Source organism: Ptiloglossa arizonensis, chromosome 2 (genome assembly GCF_051014685.1).
Source record: "Ptiloglossa arizonensis isolate GNS036 chromosome 2, iyPtiAriz1_principal, whole genome shotgun sequence".
Taxonomy (NCBI): domain Eukaryota; kingdom Metazoa; phylum Arthropoda; class Insecta; order Hymenoptera; family Colletidae; genus Ptiloglossa; species Ptiloglossa arizonensis.
Window position 1 is genome coordinate 5,135,878 of NC_135049.1, and position 14,282 is coordinate 5,150,159.

General features: G+C 33.7%; 1 protein-coding gene across 3 annotated transcripts in view; it reads left to right on the forward strand.

Moving 5' to 3' along the window:
• Positions 1–14,282, forward strand: part of LOC143155285 (nephrin) — a 349,292-nt gene that overhangs the window by 319,176 nt on the left and 15,834 nt on the right. For all 3 annotated transcript variants that reach the window (XM_076327850.1, XM_076327851.1, XM_076327852.1), the window contains 2 exons: positions 10,941–11,070; positions 13,267–13,475. In XM_076327850.1, coding sequence (XP_076183965.1) covers positions 10,941–11,070; positions 13,267–13,475 — 339 coding nt within the window. The remainder of the gene's footprint in view (positions 1–10,940; positions 11,071–13,266; positions 13,476–14,282) is intronic.

The window sequence follows — 14,282 nt, forward strand, 5'->3', positions numbered from 1 at the left end:
CTTCTTCCAAGGTCAGGTATTTTTTCTTAATGGCACTCATATACTTTTTTTTATATTTTTCTACAAATTTAATTTGTATTAACGTTACTGAACAATTATTGCTTGACGGATGTTGACCAAAAAGTTCATTTATGTTATAATTCGCGTAATTAACATCGATTATTTCTAATTGGGCCATTAAAAAATCAATTTTTGTTAAAAATAGTTCGAATCGTGTAGAAAAATAATGCATTTGTGCATTACATCGTTTGCAACTGTAAAACCGAAAATAAATCATGAAGAAGTTTGTTGTTCTGCATGTTCTGTAAATGTTCTATTACAGTTTACTCGGTATGAAAAAATCATACATGCAAAGAATATTCGGTAATTGTTGGTGAAAGATGAATAAATAAATCTCGGTTAACGTTTATAACAATCTAGTTATAAATTACTACTTTCGTTCAATTTCAGTTATTTATAAAGCATCGAAACTCTATTATGATCTTCCGTACTATTAAAAGAATTATTTATACTTTACATAAAGGTAGTATACGAATAATATGTAATTCTTTGTTCCATATTTGTAATAAATTATCCATCATGAACGAAAATCGAATTTATTTAAATATTATAATACTTTTCCATTTCTGGTCAATTTGACCAGAACAGTTTCATTGTAACAATTATTTCAACAATGCACTAGAGTTAAGTAAATCTATGACATTTCAAATTTTATTGCTGTACACACTGCAGTTCAAACTTTGCCTATTCATAAAAGTACACATTCAAGTAGAGGTGTTGCATGAGAAAGGGAATGGTGAAAAGCAAACATAGAGAATACATTTGCCTCTTAGTAATTCCATTCGTAGTCTGGGTGCGTTGGCGATAACGTCGCAGCAAGCTGCAACGCCTGTTTGTTTACTGGGATCGCCGACCTGAACTTGCTGCCACAAGGTATTTTGGAAGAGAGCCACCGTTAATACTTGTATTTAAGATATCCCGGTGTTTCGTTCCCCAATCCCTTTGTTTAGAAACAAAATTTTCGTACAAATTTTCTGAACAATTATCAAGTATCTTTGACAAACGAGAAACCAAATCTGGCCTACAAGAATAAGAATTAATATATATCAATATACCTTTCATACGACTGTACTTTCACCGTTTGTGATTATTGTTACTCTCCTGTAAAATATGTTGTATAATTGTTGCTTTAACAAAAACTCGGAGCCAAAACAACGTTCCATAACCCTTGGACTTCTCTTTCTAGTACGATATGTTAAAACTTGATGAGGTAAAACTTGATATGCTAAAACTTAATGTGCTAAAACTTGATATGTTAAAACTTGATAAACTAAAATTTGATATGCTAAAATTTGATAAGCTAAAACTTGATATGCTAAAACTTGATGCCCTAAAACTTGGTGTGCTAAAACTTGATATGTTAAAACTTGATAAACTAAAATTTGATATGCTAAAATTTGATAAGCTAAAACTTGATATGCTAAAACTTGATGCCCTAAAACTTGGTGTGCTGAAACTTGATATGTTAAAACTTGATATGCTAAAATTTGATGTGCAAAATCTATCGTTCCATGTCCAAAGTTCCTTGAAATACACAGTAAGGGTTTCCTATCTTATTATAATGAATAAAGGAATAATAATAGAAAGCTTTGAAGTTCGTGGATAGACAAACAATCCAGCTTTGCCGTAAAGTGTGTAATCTCGAATATTGCGTTTCTTCGATAGTCACGCTAAAATTAGTATTTGTCTTACCGAACAGCTGACTTCGGTAATTTGACTTCCATTCCACAGTGCTTTTAATCGTGACCAACGTTGTCTCTGGAGTTCTACCGCATCACTTTCTCCAGACACGAACTGAAAACTTTTCGTGAAAATGGCTATTGTTTACATACCGTATCAGAAATGCAATAAATCAGATTTTATTTAATTTGGACTCTACCAGAGACGATCAGGGAAAAGTCTATTCGATTCTTTTACGTAAAATTTAATTCTCTTGAATTCAAAATTCAAAATTCAGTGAAAAACGTTTAGTAATATACTGTTAGCAGACTGGTGACTTTATCATTAAAATTGTTTAGTTACACAGAACGAATATCGAACGCTTTTAAATCTACACTCCCGTCATGATGGAAACTGCTGTAGTGTTTCGAATCTCCTTTGTTCGATAAAATGGAGACTTGGCTAAATAAAAAGCAAATAAAAATAAATTCTCACCCCCAAAGAGCCATTCCACGATATCGTCTTTAGAGGATGAATTCGATTCCAGTAAAGCTTCTCGTGCGGTAATCTCTTCCGCTTCTTCCATTTCAACCGCTATTGCTTCGTTCACCCGTTACGTTTCTTCTTCATTTCGAGGTACTTCAACCCGGCGCATCACTCAAGAACACAACCATCGGTCGATATCGTTCAAAAGAGAGGGTGATTGAAGGATTTTAGTAGACCTTAGTTACACCAGAATAACTTTATTATTTCCAAACGATAAACTATTGCTCCGGTTAACCCTACAAGAAGTGACGAACCAAGAGCTGTTACATTAAAAACTAACAATAAGCGAAATTAGCTCGTCTACATTGTTCGTAATTAAAATGTATTTGCAGTAAACAATGTATATAAGTGTCAAAATTGAAATTTTTTTTCTCGTAAAATATTCCAAACGTCAGTGTGAATACTGTAGTATATAGGTGCAATTTCATTTTATAAATAATTACTAGTAATATTAAAAGATAGTGTCACTGGTATGTACAATATTGATTTTGTATAAAACTATATATATATAGGTGCCAATGTAAACGTTACTCGATTATTATTACTTTTTGACTATTACCTGCACTATATAATATATTCTAGTGGAAAATAAAAGGAACGCATTAAAAAAATATATTTTTGATTTTCTATATATTCTATATTCTGATATTCTAAACAATTTGAAAACACAAAATTGTCACTTTAAATAAACGACACATTCAATTGTTTTCACAACATTGTACAAAATTGAAACCTCGTTGTTTATTTTAATCCAATCAGAGCTTAATATTATATACATTTAATAGATTTTATCTCATTATACTATTCGTAGTTAACACAGAACTGCTTATAATTGAATCTTAATCTTTTGTTAATTTTGCCTTTAACTTGTTAACTTGTCTTAGACTTTCTATAAAATTTGTAACGTGATTTCACGAACCGAAAATGTTCAAATTTCTGTTATCGATTTGCTTCGTAATTAATTCATTGGTTAATATTTGGAAAATACTTTCTACCTCTTTATATTTTAGAAACATTCCAATCTGAAGGAGCTATATTAAACAAAGAATACGTATTTACAGAAACAATATTTAAATATGTAAAACTTTAACACAGACCATTTTCAAATTTAACAGGTATATTTAACTACAATTTAACCGAGTATATTTCTACGAAACAATGTCGAAATGCAGGTGAATTTCTAGAAATGCATTCACAAACGTCGATAAGGGTGAAACGCGATAGCTTCTCAGGAGTAGTTCTAAAAACACATTCGAAACGTCGATAAAAGCAAAACGTAACCGTTACTATGTTTCCAGCAATTTGTTGGAACACGAAGAGGACGATACACATCACGCGAGTGCACATCTCCGGTATGAAAATCAGGGTGTATAATTTCCAGCTATATCTTCCAGCGATGATCTCATTGTCACGCGCGGAATGCTGGAATGCAGATTTCGTGCACGCCTCTAGGAATTTATTTGAAAAACACAAACTGCAACAATGGTGGTCTACGTCTCGCGTTTGGTCGAAGGAAATATCTCTCCGTGATTACAAATTGAAAACATTTCCTATAAATAAGATCCTCGCGCCTACTAATAATTAATTACTCAGCCAACAAAATATTCCTCAGAGTGAATTTAGAATTAATAATCAAGGCAAGATTTACCAACGTGGAAAAGTTCTACGTGAAAAAATCAATCAAAATTATGGAACAACATTTTTTCGTGCGAGGTTTCTTTTCAAGAAAATCGATTTTAAACATTCACCGGGTACACGTGTACTGATTTATAGTGGTATTATCTGTATCGACTGGTTCTAATCAGTTAGAAGATAGTAAAAATCGATGTTTAAAAAAACACCAACAACAACAAGTAGAAGTAACGAGTAATGGACAGACACGTTACTCAAATCTTACTCAATCGCATGCGCATCCTGATAAGTTTTCAAAATCGATTTTCTCGAAAATGAAGCCTCGTACGGAGAAAGTTTATTTTATTTTTTCGATTCATTCTTTCACATAAAATGGCTACATATTTTCTAATTTGTACCTTATGTCAGTCATACCGAATCCCTTCTATATTCATATTTACATTTCAAAAAACTTGTATCATTTTTTAATGAGTATTACCATTTCACATAGAAAGTATCAAAATGTAATAGTTAAAGGCTGAGTAAAGACACGTATAGACTAACAATACGTCCAATTATTAAAATATACTAATTGAGTTTGTCATTAAAAACTACTGGAGTAGGAAAATGGCTATAAATCGGGAACAAAGTCGAAAAGAACCCACCCCTATACGAACTCTTATCATTGTTCTCATGTCCTCCGTCCAACGTTGAAACGAGTTCCACGTTTTATGAAATACCGCATAGTTTAAGAACCTGAATGTTGTAATTAAAATTACAATGGAGCCGTTTCGTTATCATCTGCTTAGGAGAACGCAGCCACGATCCAAGATAAAATTATGTATCGAAATTAGCTCAGCTGTCAGAAGGTATCCGAAAAATAGTTCTGTTTATACCGGATTGTTCAATAAGTTTTGTCGTTTTTTCCATTGTAAAAAAACTACAATGACACTTCAACTTTAAACGACTGTAAATATACAAATGAGTCGATAAATCTACACGAAACTTAGCACATGTTCATAAAACAGTAGTAACATCTTTAGAAAAATGAAACGACGAACCTAATAGCGTCATTTCTTATCGATCGACAAAACTTATCGAGCAAGTTATTAGTTGTGGCTTGATCACAGTTCAGACACTTCTGGAATATACAATTTTGGAACATTTCGTGTGATGTAAGGAAGTAGCAGAGGTGAATACTCCCATAGAAGTTGGCGCCAAGCTGAGCACAGTCGTAAGATTTCTCGACACTGTCTGGCCCGAGGATTATCAGCTTAGCTAGCTACCTCGGTTGGCTCAGTTGTTTCTACGCGTAGAAAGGGGTAAACGAAATCAAAATAACTACCACAATGATTTCCAGTCTCTTTGTTCCGTTGCCATCTACCTGATCCTTATACATTCTTTGCCTGAATACGAGTTTCATTATGCTGCGCACAATGAACAAGGTGTTCGTGTACAAGGTGTTCCAATCATCACCGGTCGATTTGAATTTCACGCTATTTTTAAACCGTCGAACCGATTAACCCGAAACTCGACACGTATCATCTGGACAGATGGAAAATTAATTATGGAAAAGTACACGGTGAAAGAACACGTGGGAATTACTCAGGCGTATTACGAAGTATTCATGGCGTTTTTTCGACAAAATCATCCTCAGCAACGAGGCGCATTTTCACCTCGGTGGCTACGTGAATAAATAAAATTGTCGCATACGGGGCTCGGAAAATCCACGACAGGTTGAACAATTGCCAATGCATCCAAAGCGAGTCACTGTTTGGTGCGGTTTTTGGTCAAAAGGCGCGATTGGGCCATTTTTCTTCGAAAATAATGGCGAAGTGGTTACTGTGAATGGGAAACGATATGGTGACACTTGGTTAATATTTGGTTTCAGCAAGATGGTGCCCTTTGTCGCACAGCGAACGAAACAATGGCGCTTTTGCGAACAAAATTTCCGCAACGCGTAATTTCTCGAAGAGGTGATGTCAATTGGCCACCAAGATCATGCGATTTGACACTTTTGGATTTTTTTCTTTGGAGTCAAAGGTAAAGTTTATGCCAATAATTCAGGGACAATTCCAAAGCCGAAAGACAACATCGAACGTGTCATTGGTGAAATTGACCCGAGTTCGTACGAGAACGTCGTGAGAAATTTTTGGAAAAGATCGGTGATCTGTAAAAAAAAGCCAAGGCGGCCATTTGGCCACATTAAGATTACTTAAACCGTTTGAGTTTCATTCAAAAAGTAAATCGACCAGTGATGATTGAGACACCCTATATGATCTGTGGCAGAGTAGTGCTACCCTTTTTTTTTTTATTAATTTTAATATTCCCAACAACCGTTTCCTAACAACAATCGTTTCCCAATAACAATCATCGGTCGTTTAAATCGAGTCGATCGCGTTTCAAATTTCAAAAATTTAATTACATTTAGTACGATCGACTATTATAAATCACATTTAACTCGATTAACTCAAGTGATGAACCAAACACTCTTTCTTGGCTTTCAAAATAAAACACATCGTAAAAGATTGACCAAATAATAAATCAAATTAAAATAGCGCTCAAAAAATATCGTCTTGCAAATCTATTACATTCTGAAACAATCGTTTCAACTTATTTACTTTCCACAAGCTTGGAAACTGGCCAAACTAATTCCCATCCTCGAACTCAAGAAGAACGACACTGCTCCTGAAAACTATAGACTCATTAGCCCACATAGCATACACAGCAAAGTATACAAAAAAGTCATAAAAGAACATATCGAGCAACACTTGGACAAACATAGTATTATCATTGATGAACAATTTGGCTTCCAGCCAAACGCGACTATTTACCAACTCCTTGGAGTAATTGAATATTCAACCACGACATACAACAAGAATAGATTCGTTGAAATAGTCTTGGTCAGTCCAGGTACACGAAACATTCGATTTATAGTGTTAATACACTTCTATAAAAATCTATCTATTATTTTCCAGTTCAATCTCCTTTTATTCAAATGTATTTGTCATAACACGAATCTAAGGTATGTATACCGATAAAAAGATGTAAACATAACCGTAACGCACAATTTGGCAGCTGCAAACGCTAACAGACACTATTCTCCATATTGCAATTTCCACTTTGTTGCATATGATCTGTACGTTTGTTACACGGAACGTTACAAAAGACCTCGACCCAAGACTTATCATCCCTCGAGGCCACTGTGGACACCTGACGGTTTGTAAGTTTATGATACGTCAATCGTTATTGAGGACACAGCAGTGAGACGCTGAAAACGTACATGGTCAGCAGAAGCATGAAAGTTTGCGACAATAATACAATATCTAGGCCACGAACCCCGGGTTTTACACTCGTCCTTCTAGGTGCTTCTCAAAAATAGCGGTACTTCAAACGTTCGTGTCATAAACCGAGTTCTAGAGAAATACTAACGGGTAGCTTTCTTAAAAGATTGCTAAAGTACATACAGTCAACTGCAAAATTAAATATAACGATACAATAATGTACACGGAAATATCACAAAGTAAGTATATTAAAGTTTACAACATTTTTTTTTTATCGTGGTAATACATTATCGATTCTTCGTTGAAAACGATCGAAATTGCGATCGATAGTTAGATAAAGTAGTAAACACAGCTCGAATAAACAGATTGGATAAACACTGTTGACCTATCCTTAGACCAGTGCTGTCCAACATAAGCTGTATAAGATATAGAGCTATATATATATTATGGTAAAACGATAATTTAGCTAAAAGAATAATTAATGAAAGTGTAATACGTTTGACTGGATAGTACTTCATACATTTTTATTTGATGAAAATGTCAAAACTTCTCATCTATGTATAATCTTTTAAAATGAGTTCCTAAAGTCTAGTTTTATGATTATAAAAAATGTCTAAAAATTTTGAAACCATACTTTACCGATATGATCAATGAATAAGAACTCTAAGAAAACGTTCTACAAACGGAAGTATGAGAATACTGTAGTAAAATCTCGTGACTTGAGTATAAACTTTCAAGGGAATAATAACAAGCATGCCCGTTGATACATTAGGTCAGCGCTGTCCAACATAAGCTCCATAGCTTATACAGCTTATGTTGGACAGCACTGGTCTAAGGATAGGTCAACAGTGTTTATCCAATCTGTTTATTCGAGCTGTGTTTACTACTTTATCTAACTATCGATCGCAATTGCACCTGAAGTTTGATAAACACTGAATAATGTGGCACTTTCCTATTAAGGGATTTCATTAATACTCAGTCACGTCTGTTCGGGCAATTCCATCAGATAATAATAATAGTAATAACAGTAAACAGCAATGACATTGATAGCAATAGAAAGAATAACGACAACGATAACAATGACAATAACAATTATATAATGTACCATACTTCGAATTGAAGAAACCAAAACAGGAATCCTGATCTGAGGACCTGGGAGGACGTAACGTTCATCTTAGCTAAAGATGGATAAATACCTGTCTAGATAAAAATGTCAATTAGAAGACAAACGATAAACTAAAACTAAGCGATAGAAAATACATTTCTTGAATTCAGAAAATTGTTGGTCGAAGATTTAACAACATTTTACTATACGATTTATGATTATTATTAATTATAACTGAGCTTTCAACGAGCTAACAAACAATGAAAATAATTGTGAGAATGAAGTTTCACGCGATGATATATAAACATTGCAAAGCAATATTAGATATGTTTATTCGACCTTCTATTCTCATCATCAATTATTATTATCCATGTCATGATTTCTAGAAATAGGAGTAAGCAAAAACAAATAATACGATACGAGCTTACATTGAGTACCTAAAGTCTAGGGTACCTAAAGGCTCCGAGTATTAAACGAAGTAAACGTATGGCATAATTCGCCAGTAGTGTTAAGTAGTGTGCTGAGGTTACTAGTCTAAAAAAGGAATAAAAGAAGATCCCTAACTTTCTCTAAGTACACCAAATGCTTCTGAAGACCAAGTAATGCCTATTTCTTTCAAATTGCCCCAGATTGTATCAAACGTGTCGCAGAGTCAATTGGTTTACAGCTGTTCCAGCAATAAACTAAAGTCTCTAGTCTTCCTAATTATCCTGTGCATCAATACTGAGTAAGATCGAGATATAATTGTAAATAATAATCTCATTAGGTGTCAAGAAAGCATATCTATAATCGTGTAATATATATTGGTAATTTGTATTCGTCGAATACCGCCATATCGGCAGTTTGATCCAATTTTTGGATACCCAGTACAATTGGCACAGTTATTTAGAACGTTTCCGCTTTCTGGCAGACGGTTTCTCTCTTACGTTGTTCTCAACTCCTTTGTTTCCTACACAAATATTCTCCTCGATTCTCCGACATTTTACTCGAAAGGAAATCGGATAGGTTCACTGAAAACATTGTTTTCTAGAGCGTGAAATCGCATGTTAATACAGGTACCAATATCATCGTTAATTTTTCATCTAGATTTTCGTTATAATAGATAATCGTGTGCACGGTTCCTGTTCCCTCGTACATATTTTAGGACAGATAATACGTTTACCGAATACATAACCAAGCGAAATAATTTTTCATTGCATAAAACGTAATACGGCATAGTAAAATATTTTTTAAAGCCGTTATCGATTCGATATACATACATACGTTGGAAAACGTATGAAATTTATGAAACACAATTGTGTATACAACACGTTTTTAAATTGTACACGTATGAATAGTATTAGCAATGCCACCTGTTAGATAAAAATTTATATCTAGAATTTTTTACATCTACTTTACCGATATATAATATTTTATTCCTACAGACACATTTTTCGGTACACGCGTTATCATCAAAACTACAATGATTAGGGGCATAGAACATTTGCACATTTATAAAATGGAAGAGAATATTTATACGCGGATAAAAAATTCATACCACACAAAATCAATAAAATAAGAAAACAATTTGTCAAATAATAAAATAAAATTTTCGAGCTTTGAACGTGATCGACTATTAAAACGACCGGTAATCGTTTTCAATAGTAATAATTTAATAAACAAAATAAAAATAATTTACATCCCAACAATTAACATTCAAGAAAATTAAATTCTTAACTTTACTTGATGAGTAAAACATTAATCGTTTCCATGAAGTCGACGTATACAATTTAAAAAATGTTTTGTCGATGTATACAATTTAAAAAATGTTTTGTCGATGTGTACAATTTAAAAAGTGTATTTAAACATATATAGAGTAAAAAAATGTCTTAAACTGTAACGCCCCAACACCATTTGCAGTAGTGCCATCTAGAGTTTCAGCTACGCGACAAGTAAAGTCATACTGCAAGGAAGAAATGGTAGCATAAATAGAGACATTGGTCCCTCACGTGACACGAATCCGAATCACTGGATGTATTATAGCATGTCCCAATCATCACCGGTCGATTTACTTTTTGAATAAAACTCAAACGGTTTAAGTAATCTCTATATTTCTTTTTTTTAAGTACAAACTGGGGAGTTAATAATAGAACAAGAAATCTTCCAAATAATCGCCTCGGTTTTCTTACAGACGACCAATCTTTTCCAAAAATTTTTCATGACCTTTCACAATTAATTTCCCATCTGTCTAGATGACACATGTCAAGTTTCAGGTTAATCGGTTCAACGTTTTAAAAGTAGCGCGAAATTCAAATCGATCGACGATGTTTGGGACAACCCTGTATTTGACGAAGCAAAAGCGAAGTTCTAGATACGCATGCGTAAACAAGTGTGAGTATGATTAACGTGGAGTCTCATCTTCCTTCGTTTCTCATTCTGTGTCTTAAGTGCTAGAATATACAACTCCTGTGGTTGCTCCCTAACTGGCACCTCATCAGTTATGGCATATCCAATTGTTCATGAATAGGAATGAGCGCTTTGACTTACAGAAACAACTCTTTATCCTTCTTTGATCGAGATACACTACTTTCTCTCGCTAATTGAGTAGAAGCTTATGGAATTCACGATCAATTGGTCAAGGAACAATTGATCAAATTTTGTAATAAATTATTATGGAACACTGTTTTCTGTTGCAGGACCAACTATAGCAACAAGAGCAGTCATTCAGGGTACCGCGGAGTTGCCATGCGATATACGTCCCCCACGACAAAATGACTCCGCCATTTTGGTCGTCTGGTACAAAAGCGATATTACGCCTATCTATAGGTGAGTAATAAAAAAAAAATATTAGGAAATATTAGTTTTACAGTTTTAAAGCTCGCGTTGGAATACCCAAACCATGAATTTCTGCGTTATCCATTATAATGTACTATCGAATGTAACATATTTAATGCAAACCTCCGAGAATTAAATTTTATTGCAGTACACAATTAATTAATTTAGACAACAATAACCATAACCTGGGTTCTTGGACAGCTGCGAACCATCTGCAAAACTATTATTTTTATTAACTTTTTGCTTCCAAGTACTCCAGGTTGATGAAGTATGTCTTTATGGAGTATCCCTTTCCTTATTGAAATATTCTTCCATAAGGATAATTTGGTGTGAAAATAATAACGATATCAAAATAATATAATGACAATTATTTTATCGAAGAATAGAAATTGCATAGTACCGGAAAAGTTAAAATTAAAAATTAAATTTATCAAACATTTTCCAAGTACGAGTGATATTAGAAGAAGGCCTTAAATGGTGTTAGGCATAAATTTCTTTAAAGAAAAGACACGAAATTTATGTTCTATTAAGATAAACGTTCGTTGATATTATTCTTCATTTCTGTTGTTATTAATTTTGTCATTTTATTTTGTAAAATAAACAATGTCAGAATAGTGAGTATTCCATAATACTGTCCGAAAGTTTTTTTAATCGAACAGGTGTGTTTCCCTGTAATATTTTATTTCCAAAACTCTATACCTACATCTTCTGCAACGAAACAGTAATGTAATCTGAGAGATTTTATTTCAATTTTCTATTAAAACTTTGAATAATTCAATATTATTCGGATATCTGTACTTATGGACTCGGAGCTTGAGTTCTCTCCACAAGCGTTCAATTCCCATAAGTATCTTATCTTGAAATCTTCCTCTTACATCAGCTTTCAATTCGACAGACAGTCGTTTCTCCTACCTCAATTTTTATGTTAAAATCCTCGTAGATATTGATTCTCCTCTTCGTTCCTCATCATTTTTCTTTAATTTCGTATGTTACACCTGCTACCTTCTTGCCATTCTATTTGTTTATATTAATATTTAACGTGCGATATTCAATCTTGCTGAAACAATATATCAACATAAATATAAGATATCGGAATATATATATCGTAAACAATATAAATAGAAAGGTATAACTCGTTTTGATGCTCACCTTACGTGACATGAATTTAACGAATCGAGTATACAGTAAGGGCAAATAAATTGTTATCCTCCGGGAAAATGTTGAGAGGGAACGACTTTTCCAACTCAACGAGCTTCTGTGACTGAAAGTTTGGTCTCTGTTAGAGAAATTGGGCAATGTTACCAACCATCTAATTGAGAATCGTGCCGAGTGAGAGAAACCTTCCTTTCAAGTGAAACGATTGTTTTGTGGTAGCTACCTACGTATAGAGTGAGTCACGTATCCTGTTACAAGTCAATATCTCTATCAAGATATAATAAAAAATCTAGGGACACGCTAAACCGAATACGTTGAAAATATATACTTTTTCGAAGGGCAATAAAAGCAAACTGTTAAAGGTGAACAGGTTAAGAGGTGAACTGTTAAGTTGGAGCTTTGCACTTCCTTTGCGTTAAAGACAATAGCTCGTCTCAAGAAAAGAAGTTAATCACTTTATCGATTTGGAGTATTTTTAAATAAGTACTTAAAAACGTTCATTTTATATCTGTTTCGATCAAAAAATCTGTTCCTTTGTTTAGAAAATTTCGAAAAAATTAAAGCTATCAATATGACAGATCACCTTAATATCAAGAAGGGAACAGGACAGTGTGACACTATTTTTTTAAACGATATCTGCTTTTTTAGAATTTAAGATCTTTGACGTAGTTTCTTTCCAGTTTTTACCAGTGAAACCGAATAAAGAATTTTTACAGTACAATTGTTCTTCAGCTACTGATTTATAACAGGTTATTTTGTCTCACCCTGTGTCTATGACAAAAAGGTTTCTCAGGCTCATCCCGGAGGTGAAATGCGTAACAATGCTCAATTCCTGGAACACTTTCTAATTATCATAAACTCGTGTACTAAAACGATGGTGTATTAATTATCATTACGTATAATGTAACTGGTATAAGAGATATATTTTATTCTTACCTTCGACCCTACTCTATTTATTTAAGATAGTATAATTTGATTCGAATTAAACATATTTGCATCTCGAAACCCTAAAGCAAAGATGCTTTGTTCCAGTTACGATATGAGGGGTAAACATTTCGAAAAACCTTCTCATTGGAACGACAAAGACCACCTGAACGACCGAGCGTTCTTCAGGACAGTCACGGACCCAGCAACCTTAAATATAAATCACATCGAAGAAAAGGACGAAGGTGAATACAGATGTCGAGTAGATTTTGCTAAGAGTCCCACCAGAAATTCAAGAATTCATCTCACAGTGATAGGTTTGTATCAAAATATAATAATATTAATGTTTATAAAAAATATTAAATACATAAAACTGACGGCTACCACTTTGGTTACTGCAATGCTCACATTTTGAGTAAAAAAAAAAACACTTAATAGATTGCCAGATGTTTAGTAATCGTAACTGATAAAGGATATTAATATATAAAAAGAACTTGGTAATTCAAACATTTGTTATTTAATCTTCTTGAAGTAAACGACTTAAATGGATAATGAAAATGAACCTTTTCGACCACGAACCTGGTCATTATCAAAAGCATATAATAAATCTCAATTTTTTTTACTAATTTGTTATATGTATCAACACTGTCTAATGTAGACACCTCTAGCATGTCTGCTTTCCATTCCAAGCGTTCCTTCTCTGTTAGAGAAACAACGCAACGCCAAAGAGACAGCCATAACAAGCTAGTGTCTTCGTTGTAAAGAAGCTCACAGATCCTACGTACAACATACTTGTTAGTGTCGCGTTCAGATGCCAGTGATGTACAGGGTGTCCCAATCATCACCGGTCGATTTGAATTTCGCGCTATTTTTAAAACGTCGAACCGATTAACCTGAAACTTGACACATGTCATCTAGATAGATGGGAAATTAATCGTGAAAAAGTACACGATGAAAAAAACGCGTGAAAATTATTCGAGCGAATTTCGAAAAATCACGATCTTTGACGCTAAGTATAAAATAACACTTTTAGTCTTAGTTGAACTTTGGTAGGTCCAGAATTCTGGTAAGATCCAGAATTAAGCATTTTGTACGTATCTAAGAACTTCTTCGTGTTTCTCTTC